This window comes from Cataglyphis hispanica, chromosome 20 (assembly GCF_021464435.1).
Source record: "Cataglyphis hispanica isolate Lineage 1 chromosome 20, ULB_Chis1_1.0, whole genome shotgun sequence".
NCBI classification, from domain to species: Eukaryota; Metazoa; Arthropoda; class Insecta; order Hymenoptera; family Formicidae; genus Cataglyphis; species Cataglyphis hispanica.
The window spans coordinates 4,957,065-4,980,685 of NC_065973.1; the positions used below are offsets into that span (position 1 = coordinate 4,957,065).

The 23,621-nt window shown below is 28.0% G+C and overlaps 2 protein-coding genes across 3 annotated transcripts; one reads left to right on the plus strand and one right to left on the minus strand.

Moving 5' to 3' along the window:
• Positions 1-515: 515 nt before the first annotated feature.
• LOC126857129 (modular serine protease-like) lies at positions 516-14,930 on the minus strand. Of its 2 annotated transcripts, none has more exons than XM_050606280.1 (10): positions 14,619-14,930; positions 13,888-14,053; positions 13,197-13,393; positions 12,659-12,911; positions 12,433-12,552; positions 11,906-12,234; positions 11,073-11,333; positions 10,294-10,725; positions 1,513-1,817; positions 516-568 (listed from the first exon to the last, which is right to left on the minus strand). In XM_050606280.1, exons 3-10 carry the CDS (start codon positions 13,384-13,386, stop codon positions 533-535), a joined length of 1,926 nt encoding a protein of 641 aa, XP_050462237.1. In that variant the 5' UTR covers positions 13,387-13,393; positions 13,888-14,053; positions 14,619-14,930; the 3' UTR covers positions 516-532. The 2 variants fall into 2 exon arrangements, with proteins under 2 accessions (XP_050462237.1, XP_050462236.1); XM_050606279.1 differs by lacking the exon at positions 516-568 and adding an exon at positions 855-1,121.
• Positions 14,931-15,433: 503 nt separating this feature from the next.
• On the plus strand, positions 15,434-23,486 carry LOC126857126 (transferrin-like). The gene is made up of 9 exons (XM_050606275.1): positions 15,434-15,646; positions 18,135-18,371; positions 19,993-20,289; positions 20,718-20,878; positions 21,079-21,188; positions 21,451-21,855; positions 21,964-22,427; positions 22,777-22,892; positions 22,998-23,486. The coding sequence occupies exons 1-9, from the start codon at positions 15,553-15,555 to the stop codon at positions 23,322-23,324; spliced, it is 2,211 nt and encodes a 736-aa protein (XP_050462232.1). The 5' UTR covers positions 15,434-15,552; the 3' UTR covers positions 23,325-23,486.
• The last annotated feature ends 135 nt before the right edge of the window (positions 23,487-23,621 follow it).

A 23,621-nucleotide genomic window follows, 5' to 3' on the forward strand; every position in this document is an offset into this window, starting at 1 on the left:
TTTTTAAATCAATTTTACAAAAAAATATATAAAATATATTTACTATATTTAATATATTATATAAATATATAAAATGTATTTAAAAATTAAATTTATATATATATATATATATATATAAATTTAATTTTTTTAAATACATTCTATATATTTATATAATATATTAAATATAGTAAATATATTTTATATATTTTTTTTTGTAAAATTGATTTAAAAATATTTACAAGATATAATATTACATTTACATTTTTCTTACAAATCAGAATTCTTTAATTTTATTTTTTTTATGATATTTAGCTTATATCTAGCATGTAAAAATATATCTAGCATGGCAAAATATAATAATTTTAACATTTTTATATTATACTTACAGCTAGTGAAAGATTTTTCATGTTGATGCGTGAAATTATAATGTCTATATATTATTTACGATCAGAGATGAATTATGTTGACACTGATGTTTGTAATTGATATTTTTAACCGTAAAACTCTCTTTTCTATTTCTGTTTTGACATATTATCGATATTTAAACTATTCATAGTCGATTTCTAGGGAAATATTTTTTTGTTTTCTAGAAAAAAAAAAATAAAAAAGGCATTAATAGAAACGACATTTAGGCTGTTTTTCAAAATTCACTGCTTCAGTACTGAAAGCGATGTACGCGTAGAAACAGAGGAATGAGAAACATGCATGAAAGAGAGAAAACGCAAGGAGCACGAAACAGAGTTCATCCTTTTCTAGTGCACCTTCACTCCCACTCTTCAACATTCGGTCTAGATATACTATGTCTATGGTATATTTCACAAAGTGGTTTGCATAAATAGTTTAATAATTTAATTCAATAATATAAACATATTTTATTTGTGATACATAGTAATGAGTTAATCGATATATATGTAATATATTTAAAAAGATACAAGCTAGTCATAAAAAGAAAATTATTGTATTGATTTCATGATTGGAAAGCTTTTACAATAAAAAAGCGCGCGCGCTCAAGCAATGTTAACTTATCACTATTTTTAAACAATAATATCGTCTCTGTTTGGCTGTCGATCTCGGTCAGGTGGGCCAATTATTGGTATATTCTCGATGATCTTGTTAATCCAATTGATATATATCGAGACCTATATATGCATCAAATAAAAAAATAATAATTTGATACGTTAATGCTATATAAGCAGCAATTATTGTTTACACAATAAATATTGTTTAAACAATATAATAATACTCTGAGCGCTTATCTTGCAATTATGTTTAATTCTTTTTATCTTCCAATCATACACAAATAACGATATCTGAATGTTCATATTAATAATAATAATACGTAATCCTAACTTATAAAAATTATCAAATATTATTAAAAAACAGTTTACAGGTAATTATCCCATACAAGTATATCCCTGATATAATTATATATACATATATATATATATATATATATATATATATATATATATATATATAGTACATATATATATTTGCTAATGATGTTTGCAACTTTATATTTTAGCATACCTTAGTGAAAACAGTATAGAAATTGGGATTGCATATGGTAGTGCTCAATCTTCGTGGGCTCACAGAGACGACTCCGTGAACTTCCCATATGCTAGAATTTAATGTCTGAAGAAGTACCAATCCTCCGCCGCTATCTCCATTGCATACCCCAGTGCCATTCGCCCATCCAGCGCAAAAGGATGTGTAAGTTAAATATTTCCAAAAATCTCTATTCTGATTTCGACGACATTCATCATCGGAAATAATTTTCATCGTAGTTATTCTTAAGACTGGACTAAATGTATCGTTCTCCGTCAATCCCATTCCTAGAAAACTTTCAAGATTCTAAAAATTGTTGGGCAAAAACTGTACATATAAATAATTAATGAAAAATATTATAAAAATCAATTATAATACAAATAAATGATTAAAAATAATTAAAATAAATAATTTAAAATAATATAAATAATTAAATAATTAAAATTTGTATTAATTTAATTATTTCAATCATTAACGAAATTTTTAATATTAATAAAAAATAATTTTTTTATTTTTTAAAACAAATTTTGATCATTTTAGTCAAATATAAATACTATTATCGTGTTCAGCAACACAAAAAGCATAAAATTATATGTATATGTTACGGTGAATTCCACGATTCTTTTCTTTCACTAAAACTCTTTCACTGATACAAAAAACTGCGATTTAAAATCTCTCTATACCGGACCCAAATAATAAACCAAGAAATATCTAGCAGACAGGACTAATCTTCCGGTACAATATTAGAAAAACGTCGTGATATAATCAAACAATAAATTGCCAGTTTGGTCGTATAAACACTCGTCTATTAATTTATCTACTGGTGAGATTTTAAAATTAAACATAAGATTATTAGAAAACTAAACTATGACGGATCAATAATTATTCAAACGCTAGGACCTACTCTAAAAAACTTGAAAATTTTGAACAAAAGATAAAAGATTCTCTAACGCTAGAAATCTAAACCATGTGGATGCGAAAGACAAGTAGATGGAGCAAATATTCGAACTCTAAGGTTTGCGTAACAGACTTAAGAATTTTACAACAAAAGATAAGAAGAAGAACAGTGACAATAGTTTACTGATGTAACTATAATCCGTGTCGGAAATTTGCGATACTTGACATCACGTGCTTGCCTGCCAAACCACCCTCTTGTGTTATCTGTTTGAAATAAATTTTAAAGGATAAATAATAATAAAAATGTCAACTCAGCCGATCATGGCGGACTCCTCAATGAGTAGGACTTAACTTCTAAAAACAAAAGTTACCGATAGATGTAATTTCTTGGACCTTTTTTTGGAAGAAAAATCTTTAACTCACGGGAGGGAAAATAATTAAAAATTTGATTTGTTAAAGAAAAGTTTTAGTTTGCTTAATGAAGAGGCATTCGCGGGGCAACGCTAAGATTTAAAGATACGTGAAATCTTCCTCTAAAAATTCATTCTTCAACTCTCGACTGATTTACTATTCAACTCTTGATCCAACGAGTAGTCAGCTCTAGCTTCTGGTTTACTTATTTTTCTTTTTTTTTTATTCGCGATTCTAAAAGTTGAATGTTGAAAAAGAGTTCTGCAGCAACGTAAAAAACTTATTGTTAGTGTGATCATCTGGGAAATCAGTGGCATTTAAGTAATAACTTCTAAAAAAATGTTATTAATTAACATTAGGTCATTGAGCCGATCTTCGAGCCACCTTTTCATACAGAGCTCTTCCGAGACAGATAGAGAATCACTGCTTCAATTCAGCAGATCACCTTTGTATTCAACAAATAATATCTGCTTAAAATTTTTTTTTCTCTTGTCTTTTCTTACATCATTTTCTTTTCTCTTTTCTTCCTTCAAAGAAAATTATTAATTGATAATTATTCCAATATTTAATTAAAAATATATATATGATACGTTTCAGGAATCCATCTAAAAATGAACTGCTTGGGACATTTAAAATGATCTTGAAGACATATTAGTGTACATAAGATTAAAGATAAAAAAAATAAATGTTATATGCCTTGGATCCAAAATATTAGAAATAGGGTCGTTTTAATAAATTTTTTTTTTGTTTTTTTTTTTTTTGACAAAATTATAAAATATACAAAATTTTTATCGACATAAATTTTTTAAGTTTTTTTTCCGTACTTTTAGATAAAAAAATTAATTTTAGTAAAAAAAATTTATTAGTATATAAAATTAATTTTTTAGTTTTAAATAAATAAATAGAAAATTATATCTGCTTATAAAAATTTGAAAAAATTCTCAAAAATACTCCAATATATGTAGAATATAATATAAAAAAAATTTTGGGATCGCAAAATGGGTTCTACTCATAAATGGACATTTTTTCCAAAACAAAATTGAAATTTAAGCAAAATCAATATAAACCAAATAAATTATTTCACATATTTTCTTTTACAGTTAATTTTTCAATATATTATTGCTCAATTATTTGTTAGCGGCCGTAAAAAATTTTTATTTAAAGAAATATTCTCCTCATATTAAATTATATTAAATTATATTATATTAAAAAATATTATAATTTTCAATCTTCTAATTAATTAGTTGATCATATAATACAAATTTCACTGCGCGGTTGTTTCCGAACAGATTGACTATCGAACGCTAGATGTACAAATTGAAATCAAAGTAAATCTACAAACAAAATGCAAATATAAGGGTAGCAGACATGAATTTGCTCAACTTACTTCTAACTATTTTGATTTGTGCTGCAGACTGTAGAGAATATTTCTTACACTTTTATTTTTATTATTTATATAATAAAATCCAAAATATTAAAAACAAAGTAAGAACAAAAATAACATAAATAAAAGCAACACAAGCAAATGCAAGCACAAACCAAAATAGTTAAAAGTAAGTTGAGCAAATTTGTGCTTGATTTTATATTCTTGCATTTGCATTTCATTTGTTGATTCACTTCGATTTCAATTTGCACATCTAGCACTCGATAGTTAATTAAATACAATCATAGTGCGGTGAAATTTGTATTACATGTATATAACTAATTGACTAGAAGAATAAAAATTATAACATTAAATTTTACAATACATGAAGACTTTTTTTAATAAAAATATTTTACGGCCGCTAGCAAATAATTGAACAATAATAGAAAATTAACTGTAAAAGAAAGTAAATCTTAATTAATCTATTTATTTTATATTGATTTGTCTGAAATTCCAATTTTGTTTTGGAAAAGATATTCGTTTACGAGTAGAACCTCAAAATTTCCTTTATGATAGCATATTCTATATATATGGAGTATTTTTGAGAATTTTTTTTAGATTTTTAAAAGTGGATATAATTTTGCATTTATTTAAAAACTAAAAAACTAAAAAACCTAAAACTAAAAAATTGATTTTTTTTTATACTATTAAATTTTTCTCACTAAAATTAACTTTTTTATCTAAAAATACAAAAAAATTTTAAAAATTTATATTTATAAAAATTTTGTATATTTTGTAATTTTTGCTACAAATGTCAAAAGAAGAAAAATTTCTTAAAACATCCTATCTCCAATATCATGGATGAAAGGCATAGAACACTTATTTTTTTTATCTTTAATCTTATGTGCACTAATATGTCTTCAAGATCATTTTAAAAATCCCAAACAGTTCATTTTTAGGTAGATCTCTGACACGTGAAATACGCCATATATATATATATATATATATATATATATATATATATATATATACACATATATACACATATATATATATACAGAGTGTCCTAGAACTGGCGGAAAAGTTTTTAATGACAGATTCTTCATGAAATTTTAAAGTCAAAAAGCTCTTTTCCAAAAAGTGATCCGATGAATAGAATTTGAATAGTGAAGTATTGAAGTTGACGTATGGGAGTGTATGAAATTTGCGCGAATTAATGGGAGTGTATGAAATTTTCGCGAAATAATAAATAATAAATCAATAATAAATAAATAACAAATAGTAAATAATTAAATGTAGAGTGATAAGAAACATGCATCGCCGTGATACACGAGTCATGAGTCAAACTAGGTCGTGCCGATCCTGATCGGCATGACCTAGTTTGACTCATGACTCGTGTATCCGGCGATCATGTTTCTTATCACTCTACATTTAATTATTTACTATTTGTTATTTATTTATTATTGATTTATTATTTATTATTATTTTTTACTTTTAATTACCTTTTTTTGTATTACTCTATTATTTATTATTTATTCATTATTGATTTATTCTGTATTATGTACTAGTTGCTTAATCCTTAAACACGGAAAAATATGGGAAATTAATTTAAGTTATTTGAGTAATTAATTAATTAATTGATTGATTAAATTATGTTCAATTTGTTATTTAATAATTATTTATTTTACATTTGTCATTTGTTAAGTTAATCTAATCAAAATCCTGCACATCCCATGTTTAAAGACTACGCAACTACGTAAACAAAGTACACAAATGCATCGCTGCGGTATACGAGTCATGAGTTAAACTTGGTCGTGCCGATCCTGACCGCACGAATTTCATGTGTTCCCATACGTCAACTTCAATGCCTCACCATTCAAATTCTATTCATCGGATTATTTTTTTGTAAAGAGTTTTTTGGGCTTAGAATTTCATGAAGTATCTGTCATTAAAAACTTTTCCGCCAGTTCTGGGACACCCTGTATATAAACATTTATTTTTTATATTAATACTTATTAAATATTTCATCTATTTTCTTCAAACATCCAAATCCACGTCTGCAAAATTAAAACTATGAGCGAAAATCGCGAGGAATAGAAAGAATGAAACAATACGGAAACTTCTGGCTCGAACGTGCACGGATCCTAATTTTATCATAAATTACAAGAAACTTAATTTATATAAACATTTTTTTACTTTAAGAGTTCAACATTATACTTACAATTATACAAAACCCATTAAATATATAATATACAATCTCATTTCTCTACTTTCTCTTCTTATCTTTTTCTCTTTGCTACTCAGTTTCTTCTCACGAACATCCTCATCAACCGTCGAGAATACCTATTCCCCCTCTTCCTTCTGACTATTCATCTGCCTCCTACGGACAACTTCACCCGACAAGAATTCTTACTCCTCCTCTTCCTTTTGACTATTCATCTGTCTTTTACGAACAAGCCTACTCGATAAGAATTCCTATTTCCTCATACTTCTAATCATTTGATCTTCCAGGAGTATTACACAATTTTGAGAAGGCTTTCCAGAACTTCATGAAGAATTACCAGACCTCAAAGAGGACCGATAGATTTCGAACAGAGATCTAACGATCTCGAAGGAGAGTAAAACTTTTACAAAGAACTCGAGAAAACTGATGTACATAGATGCAGGACAATTTCTTCTTCATTCCCGATTCCCTCCTCAAAAAGACCTACATAAGAGGCCCAGATCTCGGCGAATTTTATTGCATTTTTTTTATAAGTTCTTTTGGCTCCACTATTTTTCCCCTCAAGCTCTCAAGTTCCGTATTATTCTGTTCCTATTAAAGCTCTTTCGTTGAAGCTTTCTCTCCTCTTTACAGTAGAATTTCAAGATGTCCAATAATTTTATTTTCCTTATCTTCTCATTCACATTCTTATTTATTTAGTAATTTATATATCTAAAAAAACCTTACAATGATAAAAAAAGTATGCCAAGTATATAAAAAAGAAAATTTAATTTATCCTTAAAAAAAACTTTTAAAATAATTTTTTCTTGAAAAATAACTCTTAAAAAATAACTCTAAAAACAAAAAAACCTATATAAAATCAAAAATCAAAACTAGATATAAAATCATTAGTTAACTGGCCAAGTACTTAAAAGCAATTCAGTTTGTGAAGATTTGTAATTTGAAATAGTATGATTTACTTTGATTTACAAATGAATAATATGATTTACAGGATATATAATTCGAAAGAAAATTTTTCGTAAACTTTAGTCGGAGCGCACGCAAAACAAATTTACAAAGCAAAATATAAAAACTTGACGTGCCCGGGTCGTAAATATCCAGAAAGGATCCAGAATTGTGTTATCTGTACAATATTGCATGTTACATGAAAATTATTTGCATATTATATCATATTTATTTATATAATTATACATATTATATTTATTTATACAGGGTGTCCTGCATAGATTGTGCCAACGCTCGTGAGCGGGTAGACAGTAAACTGAACAGAAAAGTTCTTTATCATTTTGCAATTTTTGCAATTAAAATATTAATTAAAAAGTATTGGCGAATAAGCACGTTTCGCGTGGCTATCGCGCGGCTAGACCATTGGACGTACGCTTTAGGCGTGACAGCGGCGGGTTTCATAGTGTTGCACTTCCTGTGAAGCCGCCTCTAAAGAGTATGTCCCATTAGTGAAGCGCGCGCGCGCTTCCTGTTCATGCGTGTATTTTGGTATATTTCAAACTTTTTTTTATTATTAACTTTTTAATAAGCAACGAGCGACGATTAAATTAGAAGAAAAAGTTACAGAATAATGTTCTTGACAACACATCAAGATCAAGGTCACTGTCTCTCTTCATTGGCATATTTACCCTAATGATTTCATATCTAGTTTTAATTTTTTTATTTTATATAGATTTTCTGTTTTTAAAGTTATTTTTAAGGAAAAATTATTTAAAAAATATTTTAGGAATAAATATTAAATCTTTTTTTTATATACTTGGCGTACTTTCTTTACCTTTGCAAGAATATTTAATAATATTTAATAATTTTTTTTTACAAGAATATCACTGCTTTTTGTAAAAATTCATATTTAAACTTTTAGTTACATACAAATTCAGATTTTTTTATATGCTTGGCGTACTTTTTTATCTTTGTATTTAAACATTTACAAACTTTAATATATAATTTAATACTATAATTAAATTTAATATTATTAAATATTGTTAATAAAATTAAATAATATTAATAAAATTAAATAATGTTAATAATATTTAATGATATATCAATAATTTTTAATAATATATTTAATTATACTGAACGATAATATTATCTGATATTATATTCGTTCTCTTTTTTTCTCTCTCTCTCTCTCTCTCTCTCTCTCTCTCTCTCTCTCTCTCTCTCTCTCTGCTTTCTCGCTTTTTTTTCTCTGTCTTTATCTCTTTCTCTTTCTTATTCCTTGTCTTTTCTTTAACTTCAAATAAAACATCTAAAAGATTATTACTATTTATTTAAAATTATTTTTAATAATATATCTCTCTCTCTCCCCCCTCTCTTTTCTTTCTCTCTTTCTCGCCGCTTAATTCTTCGTCTTTTTTTCTAATTTTAATAAATCATTTATATAAAGAGAATAATATATCTATTTTTCATACAATATAATGATATATAATAGTATACGTATATATAACATACATATCTTTCTTTATTCATCTTTCCTTCTTCCTCTTTCCTTCTAAATATATTTAACTTTATTTTTTTTATCTTTATTTTCTTTTACTGTCCAACTGTCAAACGACACGAGTGAAGTCACACAAATGTGCACCAAATATATTTTTTGACATATATGATGTGGTTATAATATAATGATAAATGGATATTTTTTTACTTATGTTCTCTATTTTTCCACGATTTCAACCTTATTATGCATCATATACGTGTGCACACACATACACAACATTGTCTCTCAAGGTTTACACACCCACAATCAAGCGAATAACCATAGGTATGCTGCAATGTTGCAAATGCGCCTTGAAGGACAAAATCGCTCTGCATATGTGCGTGCGAGAGTACGTACGTGAGCATCTGAAATCAAAGAAGAACGAAAAATATCACAATTCCGATACTGATTAATCATACCTCAGGATTGACTGCATCAATCTTATTCAAACTGGTCGCAATCGAAAGTTTGCATCCATATTGTATAAGAAAAGTACCGTTTAGATTTTTGATTATGGCTTCAGTTCCTTATTTTAATCGAAAGTTTATTTGACTCCAGATAACCTACTTGGTAGCGCCGCGGCCCCTGTACATAGGCAAACCGTTAAAGCTAAAAAGATATATTTTTAATACACTTGGCATCGCGACGCTACCGCGTCGCTTGATTATGTTGATAAAACTGTTTATTTGTATATTTCCAGCCGTAATTTAAATGTTAGTGTTCTCTTTCTGATTTTGGTTGATGTCTTCCGCATTTATGTAACAGACAAAAAAACACTTTCTTTCATCCTCATACTCACACACATACACACACACGCACGCGCGCACGCACGCACGCACGCTCGCTCGCACACGCACACGCATACGCACGTACATTAAACTTTATAATAATAATAAAAAGAATAATTTGTTTTTGTGTAATAAAATCAAATTTTAAATGTATTTCATCTTTTTCAAAATTTCTTTTTTCTTTTTTGAATAAGTATAAGATTCAAATTTTAAATCCGAGTAGCTTATTAATCCGTTCTCCTTCCCATATTCTATCGTACGTCTTGTTCTGCGTAACAGGGATTCAGGGATTCCTTTACCGAAAAGGGCCTACGAACGGCCTACTGACAAAGTAAAAGCGACCCTTTTGGCCATCGACCTATTTTGAGCCTCACATTGTTTGATTCAAAAATACTTGTCTCGCAAAAGAAAGAGAGTATGTTTCGAGGTAAGTATAAGTTATGTTTCTTCCCGACTTGTTAGTTTTCCACGAGTTTGGACGTAACATATAATTTACATATATTTTTTAAGTAAAAATTAAAATTGCCCTATTTCATCTATTATGCTTTGATTTATGATAATAAGAAATAAAATCTTTTTAAGCAAAATATAAACTTACCAGCTACCAATCCAAATTTATTGGTTTCCTGATATTCTATCAATGTCGCATCCGAGTGCAAAGGAACACAAACGGGTTTAACAACCGAATTAATGATCACAGTTTCTTTCAAGATCAGCAATGCGATATCTGAGCCATAATTACTCTCATGATCTTGATATGCGCTCTGCAGTTCAATGCTTTCTACGTCGATTACCTGCGCGTTTTCTCCTGCTTGATTTAAATCACTCGAGAGGATCCCGAAGGCGATGCGCACTGTATCTGCCGAAGTCTTCCAAACGCAGTGACCGGCAGTTAATACAACGCGTTCTGCTATCAACGTACCACCGCAAAAAAATCTCCATTGACCATTTTCGTGCGAGAAGAGAGTAGCTTGCCATGGTAGTGTCTCTTCTTTCTCGATGCGCCATCCCTTTACGATCAATGGTGCCGCTAACAAAATAAGTATTTTTTTTTCCATACATATAAAAGTTAAATAAGTTTAAAATATAAGTATACAAAGATATCATTTTTTTCTCTCATATTAATATAAGAAGAATTTTGATATATTATGACTGAATTGTAGCAAAAAAAAAAGAAGAAAAATATATTAAACATTTTTAAAATCTTTTGTAAATTTTTTAGATATGACAAAAGAAATACAAAATCCAATAATTTATTTTCGAGAAACGCATCTGTTTTTATTTTTTACTTTTAAAAATATGCAACAATGATATGTAATGGTTATTTAAAGAGCGTCTGATATTTTTTGTTAAGCTTTCTATTATCAGTTGCCAAACCTGTAGAGTCCCTTATTCCGCAGATAGGAATACAATTCAAAAATGGTTGACTCCACGTGCCGTCATGAAGGCACATAACGCTAGTGGATCCTTTGCGACGCTCGTAGAATGCCGGACATTCAAGGAAAATTCGTGTACCGACTGGGAGGGATTGATTGCAAGGCAACCATCCTTTATGAAGACCCCACATTGCCTCACATCGTTTAATCGCACCGTATGCTTGAGACGGAGCTGGGCATGTTATTCCTTCCATTTCGTTTTCTAAAATATATTATACATATATAGTCCAATATATTGGATGTTATTTAAAAATCTACCCTTAAATACATAGCGTTATTCTTTAACAAAAAATGAGTCGAAAGGTATTAAATCATTTTTTTCTATAAGACTTAACTAAGAAGTAATTATCGAGTAAAGTCAGGCCAATCAGCGCCGTTAGCGAGCCGCTAGCTCGCCTAATCATTGGCGCTGATTGGCCTGATTTTACTCAATAATTCCTTTATTAAATATTATAGAAAAAAATGATTCAGGACTTTTCATTTTTTGATAAGAAATAACGCTATGTAATATTAGTGAATGGTCTTTAAATAACACTCTATATAGTGCTGAATTAAGATAAATAAATAAATAATTAATTAAATAAATAAATAAATAAATAAATAAATAAATAAATAAATAAATAAATAAATAAATAAATAAATAAATAAATAAATAAATAAATGAATGAATAAATAAATAAATAAATAAATACATATAATATATATATATATATATATATATATATATATATGTATATTGTGTGTGATGTAAATTAGAAAAACACTATTACTTACTGAGAGCACAATTCGGAATACTGGGAAACCAGCGGTTATTCTGACAAAAGATTCTAGCAGTACCTTGTAAAGAACCTTCAATGTCGCAAGTATAATAGAGCGATGTGAGTTCGGGAACAATATCACCTGGTCGACATCTTGAACATCCGCTCACATTGTAATGCGTTCCTGCTTTTGCAGCAGGCAATCGACAGGCACCTTCTGGCAGCGTTCTCGCGCATAAAGATTCGTCCTCATCACTCCAGTCGTAACAATTTAACCGAGAATTACATTTCAATTCCGGTCGAATACATCCACCGTAAGCGCAACGAAACCAATTTTCAGGACATCTATAGAGAATTTTAATGACTGTATTGTCTCATAACAATTGCCACATTCTAAAAGTGGATTTCCATACAATAATGAATATTGCACAAAAGTTTTATCTTTCATTTTAAAATAATTGTTTCTAAGAACTAGAGGTTTTACAAGCAGGAAATTAAAACAATATTTTATTGGATTAAATTGAATATTTTTAAAATACATACTCACGTATTTTGCACATTTCTGAATTTTCATCAGATGTATCTGCGCAGTGTCGAATACCATCGCATATTTTAGCCATTGGTAGACACTGCTGTCTATTCTTACATGCAAATTCTTCGTCCCTACATAAATAGAAAATAAATAATTTATTTGAATTTTGATATATGTATCAATATATAATATAACTATTAAATAAATAAAAAAAAAATAATCAATTCATTAACCAACCGGCATTTATATTGTGAGCATTTTTCACCTTCGCAATTAATAACCTCGCACATATTTGAATCTTCGTCAGTACCGTCAATGCAATCTTTGACGCCATCGCAAATCACTTCCTGATGAATACAACCTCCGTACAAGCAACGGAACGTATATTCGGGACATAGATACTCGCGACAAATTGTTGCGTTTTCGTCACTTTCATCCGAGCAATCTTTATATCCTGATAAAAAGAGCAAAATATATAGGTTCGTCTCTGCTAAAAAATAAAATAAATTGTTCTCTAAATAGATTTACATCCACCCTATTCTCTAAATATCCAATTTTTGATCTACTACCGCAAATCAGGGAAGCTGAAAATATCAATATCTTTTATGCTCGTTTCAATTAAATTAATAAAAATCTAAGTTATCTAATTTTTAATTTGTGATTTGTAGTATTTTTTATGTAAATTATTTTAAAACCATAAAAATATTAGAATTTAACATTTTTGTCAGCTGATATCAAATAGTGTATTGTCAAAATTAATGTGACAAATACAGACCGTTGCACACATCATCGAGAGATATACACTCTCGATGTTTAGTAGAACATTGAAACTCTTTATCGGAACAAACATCGTTAGGATCTTGATCGCAAGTGATCTCATCGCTAGCATCCACACAATCTACTAAACCGTTGCATCTCGCCGTACGATTCACGCAAGCACCATAATTGCATCTGTACATGTTCATGGGACATCTGCAAAAGACATTTCCGTTAAAAACATATTTCTAAAATAAATTATCCAAACATTATTAATATATTTTATTAATTGTATTGAGATGAGAAGATGTAATATAAACAGGAACTTGATATTTTCTTCGATATTGTGTGTGAAAGTTTATTAAAAATACTTATACATATATCTTTACAGATGTTAAACATATTTTAACGAAAAGCTTTCTCTCAATATATGAATAAATTGTCAATTATAAAAAAAATTGATAAAGATGATTTTTTATATATATGTGATGTCAGAACATAACTGTCATAGAATTAAATACTGAATAGATTAAGTACCGAATAAATATAAATACAATTTATTACGTACAATTTTAAAAAAACTACAGAAATAAAACGTTTGCAGTCTTTATCTGTTTAACTGTTTTATCTTCAGTTAAAAGGACGTGGCACTTTGCGATATCCTTTATTTAATGACACAATAATGAAAATTAATGACAATATTTTCTTACACAATATGACGGCATAGTGTTCCAACTTCGTCCGAAGAATCAGGGCAATGAGGAATTCCATCGCAAACATTCACTAATGATATTACAGTGGCGTCCACGCACACAAATGTCAATGATGAATATATTTGTCCATTTTCTTCCGCAGTAACATATATTCTGCTAAATCCTACTTGCAAATGTTAATTGTCACAATTACATTACCACACACATTAACGATATCATTATAACGCAATCAATTATATTTATTTTATTACGTGCAACTATACCGAGAATCGCTATAAGCATTGATCCGACCATTTTTTAAAAATTATTAGTATTTCTAAAAATCAAGATTATTCTTCTTGTAGACTTGCAAAAATGTGTAAGTCATGTGTGGTTTCTATACTTGTAATTATATACCTAGCAATTATTCTGACACTCGTCTGTGTATAATTTTTATAGCAGTACGGAAAATTGAGTTTTTTTTTGTTCATCTAACATCAAATGGTAATGGAACATTGCATGAATGTTATCTTGTTATTATCAAGAACAAAAAAGTGCAGGTTATAAAATATAGCTATTCGAAAAGAAATTTTTGCATATCATTCTTTTTATCAACTTTGTTGTGTAATAATTGAAAGATTTGAAAAATTAGTGTAGATTAAATTTATAATTTGTATAATCCATTTTATAAGCGCAGATTTATATTTGTTTAATAATTTTTTTAAATTATTGATTTAGTTTATACTCACACGCTTCTTCAATTGTTCAAACCTTATCTTTTATATTTTATTACGGGTGATTCCTCAGGTTTAGTTTGCCTCAACTCTATCTCATTCACATATTTAGTCCAATAAAATCGCACTTGTAGAATATCTATTGTAATTGTTAAAAAATTGTTTGCCCTGTCGATAGTCTTGTTAGGCAAAATCTTGTAGATTATAAATGTAAATGCATCTTAACAAAAATATACATTAATGTTTATTTTGTTTAGATTGTCAATTTGGAGCAAAATGTAAAATGTAAAATGTAAAACTTGAATTCAATTAACGAATGTTTCTCTTTCGAAGAAGCGTCTGCAATTAATCATCAACTTGCTAACTTTCGTGGAAAGTTATCGTCATTTGATAAGTAGATAATATTTGATAGTGGCATATCTTAAAATATAGTATCACATCATACTGACAAATCAGTATCTTTCATCATGACGTAATGAAAGCTAATGTATATACGAGAAAATTCCAAAAATGTGTATTGATAATTCTGGCGACAAAATAAAATATAATGATATATTTAAGAAGAAAAATAGTCAATAAAAAATGATTTATTTATACATATGTGCTTAGAATTATATATAATTATAATTACAACTTGTCAAAGTTAAAAAAAATTAGTAAAAAGATTTTTTTTTATAAACTACAAAATATTTGTGAAACGAGTTTGTGAAATGAATGTCACGTTGTTTTCTCGTAATCGTTGATTCATACTTTGCGTCAACGGTTCGATCCCTGAAGGATAGGGCAATACGATTGCAGAAGTGATCATATAACAGTGTATATACAGAGTATGTGCGTTCGTTATCGGGAACTTCTTATCATTCGGTGCGTGCGAAGAGGCAAACGGCACACCTAGTTCCGCTCTTGCCATCCACGTTAGAAAAATAATTCGATTGCTGTGGCAGTTTGTATGAAACTGTTGCTGGATATTGTCTTCAGATCGACGATGAGAAATATCGTTTGGGTTATTCTGCTCCTTGGGGCTGCACGTGCGGAACAAGAATGTAAGTTAACCTAATTTATTAACACATATATATTTTTACTTCTTCACTAAAATTATCTATCTATTAAACAGCTATGATAAATTTATTATATTTTTATATTGTGTGGCTTGGTTTTATGACAAATAATCTAAATTCTATGTGAAAATCTAAAAATATAAAAACTGAAGTATATTAATTAAAATTAAATAATGTTATATATTTTGTGTGTATGTATGTATGTGTCATAATTTTGTCATAATTTTTATATACCAGATAACTTAATAAACTTTTAGAAATATTTATAAGTTATTTGATACTAAAAAATGTATGTAATACTAAATATATTTACATTTAATACTAAATATATATATATATATATATATATATATATATATATATATATATATATATTATATATATAATTTAATTTTAACATATATAATTTAATTTTATTATTTTTCCAGAATATTCTGAAAATAAAAGAAAACTACTTTATCATAAATTTTATATTATATAGAGTAGCAAAGTCCGATTCAATACGTGATAAGGAAATCGCGATTGTATTGCTTATAGCATATATTAGCATTAGATTCATACAAAAAAATATGTATAGCATTTTAAATAATTTATGTTAAAAATATATCATATAATAAAAAATTTTAAGTCACTGTTTCTTTTCAATTTTCAAATGTGAATAGATAAAGATTCCAAGTATAATTTTAATGATATTAAATGATATGATAGATATAATAATATTCGTAAAAGAAAAAATTAAAAAGAAACAAAAACAATGATAAAATAAATAATAAATTATATATTTAATATAATAAATTACATATGTTTATAAATATAAAAAAATAAAATAAAAAAGTAAAAAATAAAAATTATATATTTTCATGTGCAAAACTTACAAATAACTTTTGAAAGTTATTCTGTACGTGAATTCTTAATTATTTTCTTACATTAGAAGAAAAAAAAGATAAAAAATACTTTTTTTAAACTAATACATAGATTTTTTACTCTATTATATAAACATTATCATTAAATAGATATCTTGATAATGATTAAATGATTGCATTGAAACTGATATATAATCTTGTCGATAAAATTATAAAATACGATTATTATATAATTATTATTTTATACTGTATAATTAATATTCTTCTAATAACTGTATAATGCATTTTATATCGATGAGATTCTTTCTGCATATGTCTTATTTTAATATTATAAATATATTCAATATTATATATATATATATATATATATATATATATATATATATATGCACACGCGCACATACGTATATAAAGTGATGAACAAAATCAAATTGTTAAGATAAAGATAACGCTTGATAAAAGATCTTGATAAAAGAGAGAGAACATGAAGCAGATGTGAATCGGATTGCTAAAAGTGTGCTAAAAATTTCGAATAATTCGAAAAAAAAGATTGCTTTTGATAGGATTTTTGAATAATTATTTTATTTTATTATTTTAAATATGGGTAGTATTACAGTTATATTAAATGTAAATTAGTTGTTAATATTGTATGTATGTATTTTGAGAGATTTTTAGAGAGGTAGATTAGCGGTAGATTAAATAGGACTAGAGATAGATTCGATAGACAGAGTAGCAATTAGTTTTGAGTTGTGAAGTAGAATTGCCTAGAATATTTTTGGCCTAAAACGCGTTTTTTTCAAAGTCGGTGATCAACATAACTCAAAAAATATTAATTAATTTATTTGAAACTTTTCAGATTTATTTTAAAATTAAAAATCTACGCTATCGAAAGTTTTCCATTTTTTCGTCTAGATTTTTTTACATGCGGAAAATTAGTGTTTTTTTACCTAAAATTGATTTTTCAATTTTTTATTTTTTTATCATGCTGCTATTTTGTTGAAAAAATAATTTTTCAAACGTCCAGTCCGATGGATTCTAGATAATTTAATATATCTAAACTTTTTCAAATTTTTGATTTCATATAATCCTGCTTCAAAATACAATGATTTCTACAGAATGCCTCAAAAACAATGAAATTTTGGGCATCGGTTATATTTCGTTTATTTTTTAATATCTTTCAACAAAAATAACTAAATTATTCAATATGCACCCTTAACAGGATATTAATGTTTTTTTAATAAAAATGCATCGGTTTCTCTAAAACAAATTTCCATAAAAGCATGTTTTTTTAACCCTTTTAAGTAGGCATACTCTCTTAAGAAGTCAGACAATCTTTACATATTTGTCTTTATATAGATATAGCATCATAATTTTTCTAAATATTAAATATCAGTTATACATATTAATCCAAAAATTTGAATTGTTGTATATATATTAATCAATTGTATTTTTATTAATAACTTTTTTTAATTTTTGTTGTTTTTAAAATTTTTTTATAATATTTTATTAGTTTATATTAAAAATACACGGGCGATGATTTCTAAAGTTTCAATGCTAAAAAATTTCCTCAATAATTGAATTTATTCATCGATCAATTCGCGATTTTTCAGACAAACTTTGCGCACCTCTCGATACTGTAAGTGATGACGCATGTTACGCTCTTCAACGAGGGGAAAGCCAAGTATCATGTTTGCGCGTAGCGGATAACGCTGAATGCGCTATCCGCTTAGTCCAAGGAGCGGCCGATTTCGGCGTTTTCAACGCGGAGGAACTCTTGTTGACATATCAATTTTATCCGTTGGATATCATGCCTATTTTTCAATTGAGACACAGAGATAAACTGCAAGGTAGTAGAAAACTTTAAAAAAATGTTCTGTAACAAAAAAAATTATATTTGATTATTTTTAAGTGCAGTATTACTGAATTTCCCCTAATTATTCATGCAAATAGAAAGAAATGATAGCACCAAAAATTACAAGTTTAAAGAGACAAGTAATGAATGAGCAACTTGTCTTTCTCTTAAGATCATCTTTTTGATGATTTTTAAGGTCATTAGTTTTATTTTTTCAAGTGCCACTACTTATTTTTAATTTGATAAGGCAGTTATAATCGGCATCGCAATGAATTTAATGCTTTATTTTTATTATTCTTGTGTATTATTAATATTTTAAATATATATAATAATCATTAAATAGAATATTTTTTTTAACTATTCTATAAAAATATTTTTATATGTAAGCTTTTTATTTTTTTATTTTTTCTGATTTTTCTAACTTTTTTTCAGAATAAATTAGAGAAATTTAGTGAAAAATAAAGTTATTTAAAATTAACACATATAAAGATTTATTAATCGGAAAATTAATAATTTAAACTTAAGCTATATATATATATATATGTGTGCGTGTGTGTGTGTGTGATGTGCAATATGCTACACACACACACGCACGCATGCACGCACGCACGCATGCACACACACATGCCCACGCACCCGCACACACACGCACATATACACATACACATATACAGGGTGTTCTCGGATTAAATGGCCAAACTTGAAATATGAATTTAAGAGCTTAAAACAAGGAAAAATTTTCCTTTGGATGTAAACGCTTCGTACAAGAGATATTGACTTTTGAAATTAGGAACGAATAATTTTGCAATAATCCAGGTTTATTCTATTTATTGCTTTATAGTAATCAAAACTTAATAATTAAATGTTTTGTTCATAATGATGGCTTCCAGCTCGGAGACAAGCATTGCACTTATCGATGACAGAATGAGTGGCTGATTGACATTGTACATCTGTAATTTCTTCGCACGCTTACGCTATCCTTCGTTTTAGTGATTGAACGAAATTAATAGGCACTTCATAAACTTTTTGCTTGAGAACATCTCATACAAAAAAAAATAGCCTGTCAATGACCTTTGATCTTCAAAACAAAAATAAAAAGAAAAATTTCGAAATTATTCGTTCCTATAGTTCTAAACTTCAGAATTCAATATCTCTTGAACGAAGCGTTTGCGAGCATATTTCCAGAGAATTTTTTTTTGTTTTAAGATCCTATTATATTTCAAGTTTAGCCATTTAACCCGGGAACACCTTGTATATATATATATATATATATATATATATATATATATATATAATATATTTATATATATTTGTATATATACATATAAGTTAAAATGTGTAATTTTTTAAATGTACCTATCATTTTTCTACCATTATATGTATAAATGAGAAACAACACTTCTGATTAAAAATGAATTAAAACTTTTGAATCATACTTTTTAAGTAACGATATTGAGAGATGATAGTATTGGCATTAAAACAAATGCACAATACTTTTTATAGTAGAATTGTTAATTGTTAATGCAAAACCAGAATTCTATCATAATTCATTATACATTTAATAATAATAAAAATATACATAAAACTATAATATAACCATAATTTAACTTTTGCAGAGGATTTCGAATTTCAAACGGTGGTAGTGGTTCCTGCAGATTTTACACAAAAAGTCGTTAGTCCTGGTGAACGTCTTAAACAATTGAAAGGTGGTGGCCTTTGCCATTCTGGTTTTAGTAAATCTCAATGGTGGAATGATTACATTCTCAAACATTTTGAAAAGACTGTAAATCGTCCATATTGCCATGAAAACATAACTGCTATCGAAAGTGAGATCAGAAATCTTAAAGATTTCTTTGGAAAAGCTTGCAGACCAGGCGACTGGGCCGCTGACAGCTCCTTCGATCAAGAATTAAGTAAGTCAAAAGATTCATGTAGCAAAAAAAATTTAGATAAATTGACATTAAAAAATATTTATATATCACAAAGATTACTAAATTTGACATATTATATATTAAAGATTTAAATTTCTAAATCATATATGCTTTAGATTCCTAAGGACTGCTTTCTGATTTCTGAAATTTATTATTTTAAGATATTACATACTGCAATTTTTTTATGATTCAATGAGCTAATCTAACTTATAATTTGAATTGTCGTAATTTAATAACAATACTATCTCTCGTTTCTCATCAATACATTTATCCTTATTTTTGCATGAGAAATCGTCTTTTTTTCATTATGTTATCTCTTTTGAAATGATGCTATATATATTAATAGCAGATTCTTTTAAGTTTTGAATACTTTCTAAAAAATTAATATTAATATTTATTTTTCTTCACAGAAAATAAGTATCCAGAACTATGCGATCTTTGTGATGACCGAGCAACTTGTACTTACAATAATATGGAAAAACATGGTCATTTAGGAGCATTGAAATGTCTAGCTCGTCGTGATGGCAAAGTCGCATATGTAGCGCTCAGCTACGTTTATGAATATCTCAAAGTAAGTAAAAGATCCTGTTTTTAGCATATGGACATATATTTTGATTCAATTTCTAAAATTATTCTGTACAATAGTCTGTATATTAATTTATATTTATATTTGTTTTTTATTTAATTTTTGGTCTTAGTTATATTTATTTTTTGTAATTATATTACTGATTATATTTTACCATTACTTATACATTATTCTATGTATTTCAGACAAACGCGTCGTTTCAGTTTTTATGTCCAAATGGTAACATTCTTCCTTTAAACACCGAAAATCCTTGTGCGTGGCTTAAACAACCATGGAGTGTCATCGCAGCTAGAAAGTAAGTAAGAACAACGATATTAATGGTTTGCATCAATTTACACAAAAAGAATTAGAAAAGAATAAAAATATTTTTTTATCCAAACTTAAGATACCTTAAAGTAATTTTTTATTTTACATTTCATATTTACAATGAGCTACGTTTTTAAGCTATGTATGTAACAATAGAAAGAAATACACACAAAGGAGATTTCATACCTACAATAGATTTTTTTTTAAATAATCTGTTTTATACTTTGTTCAAAAATCTTTATATTTTTTAGAGAAGTTGCGAAGCCTCTTAAGATAAATTTGATGAACTGGTTGAATATATCGTTTCCATTTGGACATAAAGAGAATGATTGGCAAATTGCTCTAAATAAAATTATACAAGAAGATAGCCGGGCTGTCGATCTTCCAGAAATGTCTCTGGCTACGTACTTAAGTAAAGGAAGAGAAATTGATATCTCAAATATTGAGACCTGTGGTAAAACCATCCGTTGGTGCACTATTGGTGATTTGGAGACCAATAAATGCACATGGGTGGCGAAAGCAGCGAGAAACCTTGGTGTGGAACCGAGCATTTCTTGCATCAAATCAAATTCCACATTTGAATGTTTTCGCGATATAGCTGAAGATCGAGCAGACATAATTACCATCGATTCCAACTATGGTTACTTGGCGCGAACGTAAGCAAAAATTTTGAAATATCTAGTAAAAATTTGAGAAGAACGCTTATGCATTTAAAATTTATTATAATATTATTTAATGTCTCCTCTTCTTTTTTATTTATGCAGCGTTTATAACTTATCAACAGTCCTGTATAGTGAAACTGAGACGAACAAAAATAGCATGATAATCGCGGTAGTGCGTGAATCTGAGGATAACAATTATCCAATAAAAAGTTTTCACGATCTAAAAAATCGAAAAGCATGTTTTCCAGAATACGGTGGAATTAGTTGGTTAAGTTTCACCAATATTGCAAGAACGAATGGCATTATTTCATCTAAATCCTGTGATTATTCATTATTGGTGTCCAAACTGTTGTCTGGCGCTTGTAGTCCCGGAATAGAAGACGCCGATCATACACGCACAGCTGTTCCCACAGATGTATCGTCCAAACTCTGTTCGGCATGTCGATACCAAAATAATACTTCTTGCGCAGTAAATGAAACTAATCGCTATTATAGTGACAAAGGAGCTATACGATGTCTCAGCGAAGGAGCCGGCGATGTGGCATTTGTTGATGCGAGAAATATCAGTATGAAGCAATCTATTTTTATAGATAGGCATTATATTATAAATATACAGGGTGTCCCAGAATTGGACCAATAAACATCAGGTGGTTATAAAAGACAGCAAAACAAGCTAATTTTGTCAATAAATCCGCAATGAACCGTTTTGGCATAAGAGAACTCGTTTTGATGTTCTTTATAGTTATCTGAAATTTCGTTGTCGGAAATCTTATTCTGGAACACCCTGTATAATCGCGTGTAAAAAAATTATCTATTTCTATAGATACACAATGTAAAATTAAACATTTATCCGTTAAAAACATTTATATCTGTTTAAGTTTAAAATATTTATAACTAATCATTATTTTTTTACAGAAAACATCATCAATCCAAGTATGTATCGTATTTTGTGCAAAAATGGAAGTTTGGCCGAATTTCCAGGATTCAAATTTGACGAATTTTGTGCATTATCAGTGACAATTGATAGCGAAGTAAATGCAATTTTTTTTTAAATTATTTAATATATAATATTAATATACGTGTATATGTATGTGTATGTGTCTGTGCATAAAAATAATTTGTAAATGTTCTTTCAGCTAGTAGGTCGCAAAAATGATACGCAGACTTCTAGAATGGATATTGTCCTGGCTTTACTTAAGATAGAAGATTGGCTAGGATATCGCGTGAGCGCTCAGAGGCCAATTCATATTTACGGCCCATTCAACGACACGCTAGACCTCCTCTTCAAAGATTCCACATCCGGTTTAATTACTTCATCATCGACAAAGAAATCAGTGCTTGCCTATAAAGAGCTTTTTAGTCATGTAGACGAATGCTCGACTGGTTCGTTTGCGGCCACTGCCAATTTCGTCTTTATTGCTCTAGTTGCCCTTTATCACTTTCTTTTCAATTACGCACATTAATTACATTATTAATAATTAATTCAAATTTACACGCAATTGTCATATACTTTCAATTATAATTATTAAACATTGATCAACTTTTATACCATTTTTAAAAGCGTCACCGCTATATTTCTGTACATTACAGAATAGAGAATAAAGACAAACATTATTACTTTTCTATTCATCGAAATTTCCATTTATTCTTTTCTTAACCTTTTTAATGCACATATGTGTATACATATAGTATTTTCTTATCGTTTAAAGGCCTCTCGTTTACATTGGACAAGAAAATTTGTGTTTTTAATATGTATACTA